Source organism: Squalius cephalus (genome assembly GCF_949319135.1).
Source record: "Squalius cephalus genome assembly, chromosome: 11".
NCBI classification, from domain to species: domain Eukaryota; kingdom Metazoa; phylum Chordata; class Actinopteri; order Cypriniformes; family Leuciscidae; genus Squalius; species Squalius cephalus.
In genome coordinates this window covers 10190135-10207336 of record NC_137132.1, presented here as the reverse complement: position 1 = coordinate 10207336, position 17202 = coordinate 10190135, and the positions used below count along the sequence as shown (strand labels likewise).

Below are 17202 nucleotides of genomic sequence, written 5' to 3'. Positions count from 1 at the left end.
TTTGTTTTGTTTTGCCATGGTGGGACTACTTTTATCTTATGTTTGAATTCCACTTTTCACAATGCATATTGTTTAAAAGTAACTTTACAGGCAATTGTTTTTTGTTTTTTTTATCCAACAGTGGTGGTACTGCTTTTATCTCATGTTTGAATACCACTTTTCACAATGCATATTTTTTAAAAGTAACTTTACAGGCAATTATTTAGTTTGCATCCAACAGTGGTGTAACTACTTTTACAGGTAGATCAATTTCTTTAGCGTTATTTTGGCTTTAGCGTCTTTACATGGTTATTGAATATATACTGTAACATTACAAAGACAAGGCCAATAAGCAATTCTGACACACTAGTCCCATGTTAACATGTACAATGCTTAAGTAATTTGGCTAATTGTTAATTTTTAACACTTGTTCTTGTGCAATACTGGAATTTTTTTATATTTTTTTTAGGACGAGTCTAAATCTTTTCCATCGTAATCAAAAGCAGTGAACCCAGAACATCCATTTAATCCCCCCAGATATGATTGTGTCATTGAACAGCTGTCTGTAGGGTTCGATTTGATGTACATTAGAAGAGACCTTAGAAACCAAAATCTTTATCTCTCATCCAAATGCTCTCTGTTTACTATATACTATAAAGCAGAAAATAGAATTGATATATATCTACCGACAAACATATATATAAACTCAAAAAAAAAAAAAGATCAAAAACAATGTCAATCAAGCCACATTTGACCTTCAGGCAAGAAATATTCCTGTGAATCAGTTCATGTTCAGGTGGGGGGCTGAAATCATAGAATCACCCATGTTTCCATCAGTGCTGCATATAATCTTCCTCTTCTGTTTATATATCAGGTGTTCCAGCAAAACCAGAAATCACAGGCCTCTCGAGACCTGCCCAGGAGGGGGAGGACGTCACACTGACATGCACCACATCTGGCAGCAAACCGGCTGCTGACATCCGATGGTTTAGAAACGACAAGGAGGTGCAAGGTAAACAAATCCCCCCGGATAGCCTAGAGCTAACTGTGTGCAGTGAACAGTTGCACATGTTGTCAGAGTGCAAGTGGTACATAGTGTGCAATGTGTAATGTTACACTAGCATATTTATGAATTGTGCAGCTCTTTACAAAGGTTCTCACAGTATTGTATAATCCTGGGCCTTGAAGGTGAAGTGTGTCATTTTGCAGTGTTGAAATACTTTCTGCATTCCCAGTTTAATGTGCATAGACTGGCCTCGTCTTTCAAACACATTTAAATCACAATTCTTAAGAAAGGACATTATTTCAGGTAGTTTCTAGGGAGCCCCTAAAGGGGCATGGTGGTGGAAAAAAAAGATAGGAGATGGGAGGAAAAATAATAAGTAAATGCTTTAGTGTTCTCTCACAACAGTTTTGCATTCCCCCGTGAAACTATGCCTTTGGAGCTCTTTGCCAGCAAACGCAAAGTTTCTCGGCGGAATGCAAATGTTTTTGGGAGGGAACACAAAGTTTCTCGGTGAATCGCAAAGGTTTTGCGAGCAAACGCAAACGCACGTTTCTTGTGGGAACGCAAAACATGCATTGACAAATAATTTTCCCTCCTATTTTTTTCCTTCACAATGTCCCTTTAGGGGCTCCATAGGTTTCATATGCTTTTGAAAAACGATTATTTTATAAGGATTAAATTTCACAAAATTTACAAAAACATTTTTCAAAGTAATTTTTTTTATAAATATAAATATAATTGAATTTTTGGGGAGTTGCACAACATGACATGTTAAGAAGCATTCAAATAAAAAAAAATATTTGTTGAAAATACAGTAAAAACTGTTACAGTAAAAACATCAATTTGTAGAAACTGTGACAAAAAAAAATCAGGATTCTTTAATGAATAGAAAGTTCGAAAGAAGAGCATTATATAATAAATAACTATTTTGTAATATTATAAATGTCTTTACTGTCACTTTTGATTAATTACATCCTTGCTGAATAAAAATCCCTTATTTTAAACTTAAAATGTATTCTGCAAATATATTTTATGCATATATTTTATTTATATAGTGTAAACACTGGCTCAACCAGTGAGGTGAAACAAGACTACGTATTTGTCTGAACAATCTACCATTTCTGACAAAAAAACCCAGAATTGATTCTTTGAGTCAATCAAATGTACAGTAGTGCAGCATAATCAGTTCAACTTATCAATGTCACCCCAGATATCCCTCTGAGGGCTGAGGCTCACACATCTCAGGCAGAAGCCCCTGGTTGTGTTGATTGATGGCCTGAGACTCCGTTAGACAGGACCGACTCAGAGATGGCATTCAGGCAAGCCATAGTTAAAGGCCAGTGGCACACAGGAACATAGCATCACAGCCAGACTGCCTGTCACTCATCCAATTCAAAGGAATCTCGCTCTATGATCTGATCTTGTGAGATGTGCTTCTAGAGACCAGCACGCTGGCCCAAACAGAATATCTAACACGTGTGATACCGCCGCTCACTTTAGGATGGTCAGGGAGATACGAAGCCTTGTATCGGGTCACATTGGTGGATACCCTGGCTTCCGTCGACACAACTTTCAGTGCGGCCTGTGCAACTCGTGAAACATCAGCACAAATCCAGGATCTCCTGAGAGCTTATTTACCACAGAGGTTTGCCAGTGTTTTCAAAAAAAATGTTTTAGATGCAATTTACTTTATCTGGATCTGTGCTAAATATATGCTATACTATTTTCCTTCTTTCGTGTGCTTTTCATGCTGTTTTAACACATCTGGATAGGTTTGCTCCGTATCCACCTTAAACTGGGACATGAAGGTTGAAATAGGGGGTTAGCAACGACAAGAAATTTGTACTTAATTTGGTTGCACAATTTGTTACTTAGTGCCCATTTATACAACTAAGTTTTATAGTTCACCCAAAAATGAAAATTCTGTCATCAATTACTCACCCTCATGTCGTTCCAAACCAGTAAGACTTTCGTTCCTCTTCGAAACACAAATGAAAATCTTTTTGATGAAATCTGAGAGTTTTCTGTCCTTCCATTGACAGCTACGCAACTACCACTTTAACGCTTCAAACAGTTCATGAAGAGATCGTAAAACTAATCCATATGAATTGAGTGTTTTAGTCCAAATTTTCTGAAGAGACTCGATCTTTTTATATTATAAACAGATTGAATTTAGGCTTTCATGTTATCTGAAGAATAATTGCTTCTACTTATGGTAAGGGGTTTAAACAAACATCATCCCTAAGGATTAAACATAAATCGTCCTGCACTAGTTGTGTTACAAACACCTTAAATCATGCAGATTAAGGAGAGATGTGCTGTTACTTTTCTAAGTTTACGAAGTCCTGCACATGACATGCGGACAAATATATATATATATATATATATATATATATTCGGTAACAAATTAACAATTTGTTCCCACGAATTAAGAATTCATTGTCTCCACGATTTACTAAAACATAATAAGTGATCAGACCGTATAAGGGATCAGACTTCCAATTAGAAAAAAAAAATCCCTTTTATTTACATTGCAACATTATGGGTGAGTTTGTGCCAGTAAGCAACAATCCAGAATACCCTAGCAACCACCTGCCATGCCACTCAGAACACCCTAGCAACAGTTTCGGAATGCACAAAAAAAAATACTTAGTAACCAAATAGCAGCTCCTTGGCATCAAAATGTAAGAGTAAAAGTGAAAAAATCTACTTAAAACATTTCTACCTCTCCTCTGAGAAATGCAATTGATTTTCACTGGTTGATTTTTACCTACACACCAGAAGTGTTGCAGAGGTCTGTTCTGGAGGAGGGTGAGAAATAGCAGATTGGACTTATCTGCAGTTTCCCAGTTAATGAGACAAACAACATGCGCTCATTAGTGTGAGGAAACAAAATAAAAGTCACTCACATGAGTGTATTATTGGTGTTAAATGACCCACTATACCGCTTAAAGGGGTAGTTCACACGAGTCATTTTTCAAAGTATCTTCTTTTGTGCTCCACAAATGTGGAATGACATGAGTGTAAGTAAATGATGATAGAACACTGTAGAAGTGTAAAAAAGTGAGGAAACCCGTTGCCTTAAAATTAAGTAAATAAATTTCATGCGTAATTGAAAAAATTAAGTTATGGGAACATAACTTAACTAGGCAACGGGTTTCCTCACTTTTTTAAGTTAAGTCAACTGATCACTTTTTACAGTGAACAGATTTTCATGCTTGGGTGAACTATCCCTTTTTTTAAAAGAAAAGAAGAAAAGAAAAGAAAAGAAAAGAAAAGAAAAGAAAAGAAAAGAAAAGAAAAGAACAGAAAAAAAGGTAATCAGTCTTCCAGAAACGTCAGATGATGGCATGCATCTAGAGGAGTATGGCAGCGCTGCAGGCATTGCTATGGGAGAATCTGACTGACGAGAGAGAGAGAGAGAGAGAGAGAGAGAGAGAGAGAGAGAGAGAGAGAGAGAGAGAGAGAGAGAGAGAGAGAGAGAGAGAGAGAGAGAGAGAGATGCTTCAGCTCTTAGTATATCAGCACAGTAGAAGCACAGTATCTAGCTTTCACACCACTGACCAGATATCACACAGCGATTAGCATCAACACTTGTCGCTGTATATGAAATTACATACCAGTCATTCCTCATACTGAGCATCAGCAGGAGCCCGGATTCATACAAAAACTCATAATGAATGAGTATAACATATTACAAAATATTTCTATTTCAAATAAATACTATTCTTTTGAGCTATTCTATTAATCAAATATATATGTCAAATTAAAATAGATAAAAAGTGTATTTAGAATGATTAATAGTGTCCATTCAATGCTTTTAATCTGCCACAGTAATGCATTTGAGTTATTCTGCTTTTTTGCTTTCAACAAACATTGATATATTCAGTTAATAATAAGCATACCATGTAATTAATTAGTAAAAAATGTTAAACAAATTACAGCCGTAGTTCTAGTCGTATATTGTGAATGAGTGCAAGAGGAAATTGTTTCAAAGAAAAATTGAAATCTCTAAAATGACTTTCCTTTTCAGCTCACATCATCCTGATTCACTCGGAAATACAAAACAAACATTACATTATATTCAGGGCTTGACATGAACACCTGCCAAATGCGGGTGGATTTCAGAAGTGGCGTAACGCAGTCACTCCTACTAACCACTTTGGCGGGTTAAATTTTCTATAATATATACATTTTTCAATTGTAGTCTTTTAAAAAGGCATCTGAAATAATAAACCAAGTGCAAAGTAGTGTTGTCAAAAAAATAGATTTTTCGATACATATCTATACTGAAAAATCTGAAACACTATACCAGCTGCGCTTTCTCTCTCTCTTATGATCTCTACGACAGCAAATAGACACACAAACCCGCCTCCCTTCACTCACTCGTTAAATTTGCTCCGGATGAATATTGTTTCTGTTACAGGGATTGAATTTCGGCATGGGATTGCACGTATTGCTCATAATTTTACTCATTCCCCGCAAATTTTTGGCTCACACCCAAAATATTGGCAAGTATTCAAGTAAACACACTCAGTTATGTTTTAAGTGAACGTAAACAGTCGAGAAAGAAAACGCATGCGCATGCATCCGTGCATTCGGTGTTTAAGGCCATGTCCATACGTTTGAAAACGTATATTTTTCTCTCCGTTTTGGCCTTCCGTCCACACTGAGACGGCGTTTTTATTAATGAAAACGAAGCTTTTTTGAAAACGCACTCCAAAGTGGATACATTTGAAAACGCCATTATCAGGTTGTAGTGACGTAAATTTAGTCATGTGACGCATATTTGTACCAATAGATATTCCATGTTTAATACCAGTATTGTGCCTGTTATGTGCTATTCACTTTCACACTGTTGCTAAAAAATATTCTACATTTGGACACTCTTGTCCTGCAAAGATGACAGAACTTACTCACATTTGCTGTCCCTGCGGCAATACATGAGAGCAGTTGCGTTTTTAGACCAAACATATGGTGACTGCGTGCGACCTGGACAGCATCAGTGAATGGTGAGATATTTTACTAAATAATATTATCCTGTCAGAAGAATTGCGCGATAACTTCATTATTTATTTTTTCCATCTGAATCATGTCAGTGATCTTTTGTGAGGTTTTACGCATGCGCAGTGAGGTGAATTTAGCGTTTTCAGCATAGACTGTAAAAAATATGGACGTAGTGTCCGTGACGTCACCCATAGGTTTCTGAGGAGCATTTTTGAAGCCTAAAGTGGGCGGAGCCGGCCGTCGCCATCTTGGCCTTGCGTCACTCCCGGATAACAGAAAATGGGCAAAGAGGCTGAGGAGCCTGGCTATCTGAAATCACACCCACCTAGCTCGACGTGATCGAGTTAGCCACAAGCGGCAACCTCCCCGTCCTCTCTCTTGAAACCAACACGGAAGTGAGTTAAACTGCAATTCATTGACTAGCCGCTTGAGGCTGTTGTCAAAAGGGAGTCAAATCTGTATCTCCCCCATGTTAAAATGCCAAATTTTACAGCAGAAAAAAACATGTTTACAGCCTGGTGTCTGTATATGGCTTTGGTCTATACAGCTAAGTTTTGCCCTTCATGACAACTGTGAGGGGGGTGAATTATTTTTATAACTCATCCGTTTAGTTGATTAATATTTAGAGTTCTGCATAATTAAGGGTGTGGCGTGGCCACTTGAGTGACAGGTGGATTGCCGCTGATGTCAATGCTAGCCGTTTGTCTGCTGTTACTAGCCGTCACTTCACCTCGGCAAATGTTAGCTGCTGAACTTGCCATCTCTGCAGTGTTTGTGCTTTTTTTCGGGATTATTTCATACAATTTAATACACCCATTACTTCGCCCACGGCTTTGGATTCCATCGTTGTCGTCGAGTATCGTTCGAGAGAACAACCAGCGCTGTATTTCAGTTGTTTTCCCCTGTGAACATGCACTAATGGATGTCTGAAAATTTCGTTGCTTTTTGGAGTTTTCAGATTTAAAAACGTCAATAAAGGCTTGTTCGTTCTGCTCTCACGGAACAGATTGATTATAATATGCTTATGTACCGTCAGATGAAATCCTGCAGGTGTCGGCGCTTTCTCCGTCCATGCTATAAATGCACATCCTTGAATGAGCGCGGATTTTCTAGAGCATTTACTTGATCTTCATAGGCAATATATCTATGATTTAACCCATTTGAGAGGCGGCCAAAATCAGAATTTAAAATGTACTGAATAAGCTCTCTACGAACTTGACGAGCGATGCCGCGCTGACGGACCATAGACTATAAAAAAAGAGTGACTGACATGTATGCACAAATCACTGTCACACACACACACACACACACTCAAGAGTAATATTAAGTTACTGCATAATACATTTTCAACTAGCAGAATAGTACAGAATCACGATACACAGTCTCACTTGTAGCCATGTCTTTTAACTATTATAATATTTAGAAGGGCAAAAATAGGAACTTTTAATTGGCTTTACATCATCAACTGTCACTTTAGCGCGAGGCCCTGTGCAGTCGCAGACTTGGTACTGTAAGTAGCATAACGTTATAGCATTACCTCCCCAGCCTGAGCTAACCAGAGAGACAGTATATGAGCTAACTCGATCACGTCGAGCTAGGCGGGCGTGATTTCAGATAGCCAGGCTCCTGAGCTCCACTCACGCCCCGCCTCTTTGCCCATTTTCTGTTATCCGGGAGTGACGCGAGGCCAAGATGGCGACGGCCGGCTCCGCCCACTTTAGGCTTCAAAAACGGTCTTCAGAAACCTACGGGTGACGTCACGGACACTATGTCCATATTTTTTTTACAGTCTATGGTTAGCCATCTCTGAGTTAGCTCAGGCTGGGGAGGTTATGCTACTGACAGTACCAAGTCTGCGACTGCACAGGGCCTCGCGCTAAAGTGACAGACAGTTGATGATGTAAAGCCAATTAAAAGTTCCTGTTTTTGCCCTTCTAAATATTATAATAGTTAAAAGACATGGCTACAAGTGAGACTGTGTATCGTGATTCTGTACTATTCTGCTAGTTGAAAATGTATTATGCATTAACTTAATATTACTCTGAGAGAGTGTGTGTGACAGTGATTTATATGCATAACGTTACATGTCAGTCACTCTTTTTTTATAGTCTATGGTCCGTCAGCGCGGCATCGCTCGTCAAGTTCGTAGAGAGCTTATTATTCAGTCCATTTTAAATTCTGATTTTGGCCGCCTCTCGAATGGGTTAAACCTTAGATATATTGCCTATGAAGTTCAAGTAAATGCGCTAGAAAATCCGCTCTCATTCAAGGATGTGCATTTATTGCATGACGGTGAAAGCGCCGACACCTGCAGGATTTCATCTGACGGTACATAAGCATATTATAATCAATCTGTTCCGTGAGAGCAGAACGAACGAGCCTTTATTGACGTTTTTAAATCTGAAAACTCCAAAAAGCAACGAAATTGCCAGACATCCATTAGTGCATGTTCACAGGGGAAAACAACTGAAATACAGCGCTGGTTGTTCTCTCGAACGATACTCGACGACAACGACGGAACCCAAAGCCGTGGGCGAAGTAATGGGTGTATTAAATTGTATGAAATAATCCCGAAAAAAAAGCACAAAACACTGCAGAGAAGGCAAGTTCAGCAGCTAACATTTGCTGAGGTGAAGTGACGGCTAGTAACAGCAGACAAACGGCTAGCATTGACATCAGCGGCAATCCACCTGTCACTCAAGTGGCCACACCCTTAGAACTTTAAATATTAATCAACTAAATGGATGAGTTATAAAAAAATTCACCCCCCTCACAGTTGGTATGAAGGGCAAAATTAGCTGTATAGACCAAAGCCACAGAGAGAACCAGGCTGTAAACATGTTTTTTTCTGCTGTAAAGTTGGTCATTTTAACATGGGGGAGATACAGATTTGACTCACTTGTGCAGCCAGCCTCAAGCGGCCAGTCGATGAATTGCAGTTTAACCCTCTGGGGACCAAAAACGCGCCGGCGCGTTTTGCTCGTTTTTTTTTTTAGCAATGAAAAATAAACACAAAATGCTCTGTTAATTTTGATCTTTAGTTTTCGTGTTATACATCAATCGATCCTGTTCAGTTTCTATTTTTTTTCTGTATACTCAAAATAAAAATAAAGTGTTTTGCTTTTTGACAAATAAAGAAACTTTAACATGATGCGATTTCTGCCTTCTCTCTATCCGTAAACTCCCATTTGAAACGCGTTCGAAAATGATCTATAACTCCGCGAAAATTCAGTCAAACAGGCAAACAGACCCACGGGCATAAAGCTTGAGATCGCATCTGTTAAATGAAGTCATTTATATAAAAAACAAATATTATCAGCTTCTGTAATCTGTATAAAAAGAGAGCGACTCCAGTCGACCTCATTACGAGCTAATTCACAGTAATGTGACACGCCCACGGAGAGCGCGTGCTATTCAAACGCAAATTCTGAGAACTATTGAAGATCTGTGAAACGCCCACATCAGCTGTAAACAAAGCTCGTCGCGATCGAGTGAGGCATAATATAGCCTACCTTATGGAGAAAAGATTCCTCAGAACAGTGCTGATATGAGGAACAATATATCCTGATATGAGGAGCAGATCCCGCTGAGGAGTGAGGTAGGCTGTTTTCTTTTCTCACGTGTGGAATAACGTTATGGAATAACGTTAGTGTAGGCCTATGCAAACCGCAAAAAGATGAATCGCATTTCTATAATATGACTCGCCTTTCTGTGAGATGAATGAAGGGTACATATTTGTAAAGACTGTTTAGCCTAAATATAAATCGCGCGTCTGTGTGTGAAAGAATAAACTGCTTTGCTATAGCCTACTGAGATGAGTAAAAATCGACTGGAATATGTTGAAATAAAATGTATTTGTACAAGCAACGTATTAAACTGCAAATTAGCATTTATATGCCCTAATATTTCATAAAAACAACGCTACAGTCAGTCACTTGTTGACTAGATTTGGGTACAGTTTTTAGGCTACTGTAAAATATACTGCCACATAAAATAAGCTTTTGTTTAGCAATTTCTGCTCATATCTAACGTTTTATATATATATATATATATATATATATATATATATATATATATATATATATATATATATTTGTCAAAAATAAAGTCATAGACTAAGATGTTAGATGTTCCAATGCGGCTATATTCAAACTAATGAATACATATGATAAAATGTAGGCCTATAATCTTTTTTCTTTTTCTTTTTTACAAAGAAAGAGTACACTTGAAATATTGTTGAAATTGTAATTATTGTTGTAATTGTAACATTTTTAATAAAATAGCAAAACATATTTACAAGAGAGATGTAAGCAAAATCTTAAATGGTCAATATAAGTCTTCTTCTAAATACATCCTTTGTCCTTGTATTGTGGCTCAGTCAGTGTCACACCTGAATGAATGGCTCATTAGGCAGAGTCATTATGCAGAGTGGGTGTGAACTACTCCTCCCCCTCGCATATTGGCTTTCCAAGCAAAACCTGTTTTACACCATTTAAATCAATGTATTTTTTTTTTGTGAACGATAAAGCAAGACTATTTTCATATAATTTTGAAGCTAGAACTCAAAGGGACCACATCCATTGGTCAAAAGTCTTGTGGACACATATTTAATATGTGTTTTGTGGTCTTAATTCAGCAACTTTCATTTTTATTTTTTCCAATAACCACGCATAAACATTATTCTCTTAAAAATACAAACATCTACATACAAGTTGCTTGCATATTATGGTAGCCCTGTTTGTGCTATATAGAGTGAATTTACACCTTTGTCATTAACATGTTTATAAATAACTGAAAAAAGCACAAATGTCAAGGCATGTCAGAACTTCTCAAGGGCCCCAAAAACACCTTGGTCCCCAGAGGGTTAACTCACTTCCGTGTTGGTTTCAAGAGAGAGACTGGGAGGTTGCCGCTTGGTTTTCAGGCGTTTTTCAAAAGTTTCTCATCCACACTGAAACGTCCGAAAACGCTAGTGTGGACGGAGAGCGTTTATAAACGAAAACGCCGTTTTCAAATATATCCGGATTAATGTAGACAGAGCATAGTGACAGCAGTCTAATATAGGCTACCTGCTGTCAAATTGTGGGATAATATTAAAAATATCTATATGGTAGTTTTTCCCCATGGTATCAATATCAAAATTTAGTGGCTAGTAACTTTGGAAAACCACTAGTCACAGTGGCTGGTGAGAAAAAAAGTTAATGTCAAGTGCTAAATCCGAAGTGACTTGCAGCACATTCAGTGGATGCATTTGATCAATACTAGTGTTTCCTTAGAATTGAGCTAACAACCTCTGTGTTGCTAGAGCAATGCTCTTCCAGTTAAGAACATGATGGAAGTGTTTGGCATTTAATTTAATTTCTTTAGTGTTCCATCAGTGTTTTGTATAGACAACATGGATGGAATTTGGATGGAAAAAAAAGCCAAGGACACCATAGATGTTGTGAATGTTTTACTGAGTCTATGTATCTAGGGAAAGAGAGATACTCGTCCGTTTTATCTGGGCCAGGTCATACATGTATATGTTTAGTAAGATGTTTGCTGGAGGCAATCCTCCAGGGTGATGTTTTACTTAGCCATTCATGATGCTGTTGATCCAGGGCTTTCACAGAACGCAGACATGGCTTTAAGTGTTATTATATCTGGTTGCTGATTCTCACTCTCTGTGCTGTTCCTCACACAGACGTTATAAGGACTCTTTACAAGCTCTAAATGATGTTTTCTTCTTCACATTTCCACAGGCTTTCAAATAAATTCCAGGCTAAAAGGCACACTGTTTTGAGCTGTATATCATCAGGGCACTTTCTATTGGTGGATTGTGGTTTTTCTGTGTGATTGCAAACGAAAACTATTGCTGTTGATGTATAAACACAAAGTTTGAAAATTAAAGGCACAGTATGTAAGTTTCGCCGCTAGATGTCGCTTATTCAAAACAATAACAAAGGCGTAGCTTGATGAGGCCGCGAATGAGCGTGAAATCATGGGGGGTGTCGTCTTCACCTCTCAAAGACTCGGACAGAAATCATGTTCATGGATGAGCTAATGTATTCAAGTTTTATTAATGTCACTGTGGTATGAAGCAGGGTGGAGCCGGTGAAGCAAATGCTAATGAGAGACACCTGGGTGACACACCGGTCTCGAGTCCCATGGATTGATGACAGTGAAGGACGAGAGGTCCAGGCCTGGGACATTTAACGTTGCTGTTTTAATTATGCTTATATGCCACAGCCGGCCTCTGCCGCTCCTTTTTTTTATGTTGTTTAAAGTTAAAGTTACATTTAACGTTTGCAGGTTCCCGTCTCCTCCCTCCCTGAACATGAACTTTGTTACAGTTACGTTTGACCATTAAAATTCACATTATTTTATTTAATTCTAATGAAATAGCTGTAAGTGCTAAATTACTACTCATACAGGTCACTTTATTTGACGATTTAAAATTGTGGGTAACACAGCACTGTTGTACTTGGTCAAAACAATCATACTAAAAATATATTTGAGTCTATTGAAAGTTATGTATGAGACACTTTGCAGTAAGCTAGATGATATTAGAATATTATATTAATTAAAGCTTGTGCTGCTAAAAGGAAGTGCAGATTCACCACTCGTTGTGGCACTTTTGTTGTCTGTTTACACTCTCCAGACAGCCAGTGGTTTATTCAGTGAGTCATTAAATCATTTACTCAACCGATTTATTCAAAAACATTAATTAGTTCAGAAACAAACAAAAGTGACTTTTGGTATGAATGAGTCACTGAAAATTGAATTCAGCTAATTTGTTGAAAACACTAATTTATTCAGGAACCAAATAAGTGATATTTAATTTTTTTTATTATTTATTTAGCCGACACTTTTGTCCAACATGACTTATAAATGGGTATATGCATAGTAATAAGACATGAAAATGAGATGTAATTGAATTATTCACTCAACTGATTCATTCAATGAAACAAGTGTCTCAACTGGTTCACATTCAGGAAAGAATCACCATTGTTGCTTGTAGACATGTCGTTGATTTTGCTTTGATTTAATTTCAAACTATTTTCGTTTGTGGGCAAAAATAGTGAAAAGTAACTGCCATTATTGTGTCTGAAATGTAAGTTACTCAATATTAATATTGATAATATTAATTATCCAGCATGCTTAGCCTGTATGTCTTTCTACCTGTATTATATATATATATATATATATATATATGAAGACTATATGAAGAAGGCAAAAGCCTCTAAGTCCTTCTAAAGGTTTTGTTTAATATTAAAAAAAAATTCAGGCTACTATGTATAGGTTTCTACCAAAGTACCGGCATTTCTGAATGGGTTGAGGCTGGGATTTAGTGAGTTTGAAGTGAAAGTATTTGATGAACATGTACTATGTGCGGAAAGAATTCACTCAATATTATTATCTCATTTTTTACAGAGGTGGCTTTTAGAGGCTTTTGCATCGGAGTTCTTCATATACTGTATATATAAAAGCCTCTGACTCATCTTGAATATCACAGAACACTTAATAATCATAATGCATGATATTCTAAATGTTGTACCTATAGAGTACTGTATATGTAACAGTAGCTTGATAGGTCTTCTTGTGACTGTTTTGGCAGGTCAGAAGGAGGTAAACGCCACTGGGAGGTCCTTCACGGTCAGGAGTAGCGTACACCTCAAGGTGGACAGGAAGGACGACGGAGCAGCGTACACCTGCGTGGTGGAGCACGTGTCTCTGGGCTCAATGCCGCACCAGGTCACAGAAGTGCTGGAGGTCCACTGTGAGTCATATTTTTGGATCAGTTTCCCTCCTGACTTTAGTTTAACCGAAACTGCTATCAGATCATCTAAAAACGGGACGCCTGTCAGCACCAGTTTAAAGAGTGGCAGAGCCGTGTTATGTGTACAGTAACTGCAAATTAGCAATGTTTTGGAGTAGTGTAACAGTAGCTCAGTGACATGTTTTCAAAATAGGGTAACTTTTCCATTAACAAGCTATTAAAAAAAAAAAAATAGGTGTGGTGTGACAAAACGCTATATTTTACAATGTCTGATTGTATAATGTATATATATATAATATTTACAATAATGTGTTTTGATCATGTTTTTTTTTTTTGTCTTGTGTCTTTCTTTCATCTTTTCATTTTTTCATTTCTTTTCATTTTGTTTTTTTGTTTTTTTGTGTCTTGTGTTTTTGTTTTATCTTGTGCTTTTGTTGTTGTTTTGGTTGTCTCGTGTTTTGGTTTCATTTTGTGTTTTCATTTTATCTTTTGTGTTTTTGTTGTGTCTTGTGGGGTTTTTTGTCTTGTGTTTTTGTTTTTTGTTTCCTTTTGTGTTTTCATTGCGTCTTGTTTCATTTTTTGTTTCCTCATGTTTTGTTTCATTTTGTGTCTTGTGTTTTGTTTTGTTTTTTGTCTTGGTTTGTTTTGTGTTTTTTGTTTTTGTTGTGTCTTGTTTTGTTTTTGTTGTGTTTTTTGTTTTTGTTGTGTCTTGTGTTTTGTTTTGTGTTTTTGTTGTGCCTTGTGTTTTTTTGTTGTTGTTTTGTTTTGCTTTATGTCAATCCAGATCCTCCTCAGGTTCAGATTGTGCACTCAGTAATAGTACCTCAGGAAGGACAGTACTTCAAACTGGAGTGTGTATCCAAAGGCAACCCACTGTGAGTGCAGCTTTCTTTAAATCACCTATGTGAACTTTGTTTGAATATGATTTGTCTTATGAAGTGGAACTTGCAGAATCATCACGTCTCAAGGCGACCCTTATTTGCATGCCAAGAACAAAAAGCAATAATACTAAATCAAATTGTGATATTTGGGAGAGATTTAGTGAGTCATATAATCGTCTACAGACAGTTGTAACTCTTTTAGTGTGACCTTTCTGAGGTAGAGGACAAAAACGTAAAACGTTCCTTGAGCGGAAATGATAACAAAATGAGAGAAAAATCTTTTCTGTCACCAGCCTACTAAACCTATGGCCTAAAAAGATTACAGGAGCTCAGAATCTTTCATGTTATATATTTACAATGGAAGTACAATGGGGGGCATTTACTTTGATGCATTCTTGTGTTAAAAAAAATAGCTTGACTGAGAGCAACAAAAGGAACTTGAACACAGATTTTTTTTTTTTTTTATGTACTCAACAATAATTCATTTCTAACAAAAAATGAAATAAGAAATCCAGTGTAGTGTACCTTTTCCTGTACACGAGGGAGAAAAAAATCTACATAAACTAGCAAAGCAGGACATTTTTTGGCACAATGTTCCGATTTCAAATTAAATCCATATGTAAAGCATGGAGTTTCTTGGTGTTTGAAATGCAACAAGATTATGGAAGTAAAATAATGCCAAATGTTTTTGAAACAAAAAAGCCTGTAGAATTGCACTACTTGAAAAAAATATGCATTGCATTAACCATGCTTGCATTTTAATGCATTGTATTTTTAGGCCTTGTATTTTTATGGGCTGAAATTCAACATGGCAATATTTAAGATATGAATATAACTAACCACCAGTCATAAAACCAACTGTAAAGTGTTCATGTAGGTGTCAGGCATCCTGCTGGTGATGTCGACTAACAGCAGATTGAGGTTATGCTCTGTAATCTACTGCTTTTCCTGCAGTTCCTGGATGTCAATGTTGAATTTACTGTCAAGTAGTGCAATTCAACAGGCTTTTTTTTGTTTCAAAAACATTTGGCATTATTTTACTTCCATACAAGAAGCTCAACTGACACCCACTTATCATGCAGTGTCATTTCCATGACGGACAAGTGTCACAGTTCTCGATCTTTACATAGATAAATCTAAAGCCTCATGCTAAATCACTCTGTTGTTTTTAGGCCTGAGCCAGTTTTCTGGACAAAAGATGGAGGTGAGCTTCCTGATGTTGAACGAATGATCGTGGAGGGTAGAGATCTAATCATTACCACACTGAACAAAACAGACAACGGCACATACCGCTGTGAGGCCAGCAACATCCTCGGCACCAACAGGGATGAATTTACACTGTATGTGTATGGTAAGTACTTCTGGGACAACATAACATCTGGAGGGCAATAAATCCATAAGTTTGTTTTATATTCTCATGTTATGTTCTCATTATTTATTTTATTTGTGAAAGTTTATGTTAATATCCATCGTAATCTGCATCATAACACACATACGCACTCAGTGAACTCCTCCTGGCCTAGTTTACCAGTGTTTTTGTGTGTTGGGGGGTATACAGCAGAAACTGCTAGTGGCTGCAGTATTTGCCACCAAAGTGGAACGGAGCCAGAAATGATAAGTTGGTTTTCCAAAACAGAAAGTAAAGCAATAGAAGAACACACAATTAAGGGTCCAGTGCTAATGCGGATAACATTTGTCAAGCTAAAATTGGAAGGAAGATACTGAGCGCCTGGGACAGAGACGGATTTGTAGCATCGCTTTTTAATAGGCCCAACAGCAAACTTTGAGAGAAATCATTTGGAAGGTACACATTTATTTGTTATAAAAGCAAAGACGTGGGATTTGTCACAACAGGAGGGTCCTTTATGGACGGACGCCTTTTGAAAGTTGAGCCCACAACTCTCCATGCCTTTCCGTTGTCCTAGATTTATTTGGCCACATTAACAAGACACACAAAATAAATATCTTGACTAGTGTAGAAGCTCTACAACTGAATCAGGTTAAACCAAGAAGATCTATAATACCTGGAGAAAGTATAATGCATAATGATGTATTACTGACATGTATTACTGAAAAAAAATATATATATTTATATATATATATATATATATATATTATTTAACTTATTTGCACAGCTACTTTTGAATGGTTGTCAGTGGAAAATAACACTTTTAGTTACACCATTTACTAGCAAAGACTAACCGAACTATAACCAGTCAAACCTTGACCTGCAGGTTAAAGAAATAAGAGGAAGCAAGAAACAGACAGGTGTAGAGATAGAGAGAGAGAGGGAGAATCTCATTCACAACTCATTACCTCTGCCTCTAATTCATCTAGATGTCTGACTTCACCCGAGTGATATTTATTAAGCCCTTCGTCTCAGGATGAGTTGTCCGACTCGGCTCTCGAATGAACCTAATTTGCTAATGGTACGACTGCCAAGTGGCAATAAATGTCAGTTGAAATCACACAGTCTCTATTCATCTCCAGTTACCGTTTTAATTTACATTTATTTATGTGTCTGTTGGTAGGTACACTTTATTTTTCCAAGGACAGAAATTAAATGTGAA

At 37.3% G+C, this 17202-nt stretch overlaps 1 protein-coding gene across 7 annotated transcripts in view; it reads left to right on the top strand.

Annotated features, from left to right (window-relative positions):
- cadm2b (cell adhesion molecule 2b) overlaps positions 1–17202 on the top strand; it is a 231194-nt gene that overhangs the window by 193510 nt on the left and 20482 nt on the right. For all 7 annotated transcript variants that reach the window (XM_079885386.1, XM_079885389.1, XM_079885384.1 and 4 more), the window contains 4 exons: positions 854–991; positions 13590–13751; positions 14536–14626; positions 15805–15983. In XM_079885386.1, the coding sequence (XP_079741512.1) occupies positions 854–991; positions 13590–13751; positions 14536–14626; positions 15805–15983 (570 nt within the window). The remainder of the gene's footprint in view (positions 1–853; positions 992–13589; positions 13752–14535; positions 14627–15804; positions 15984–17202) is intronic.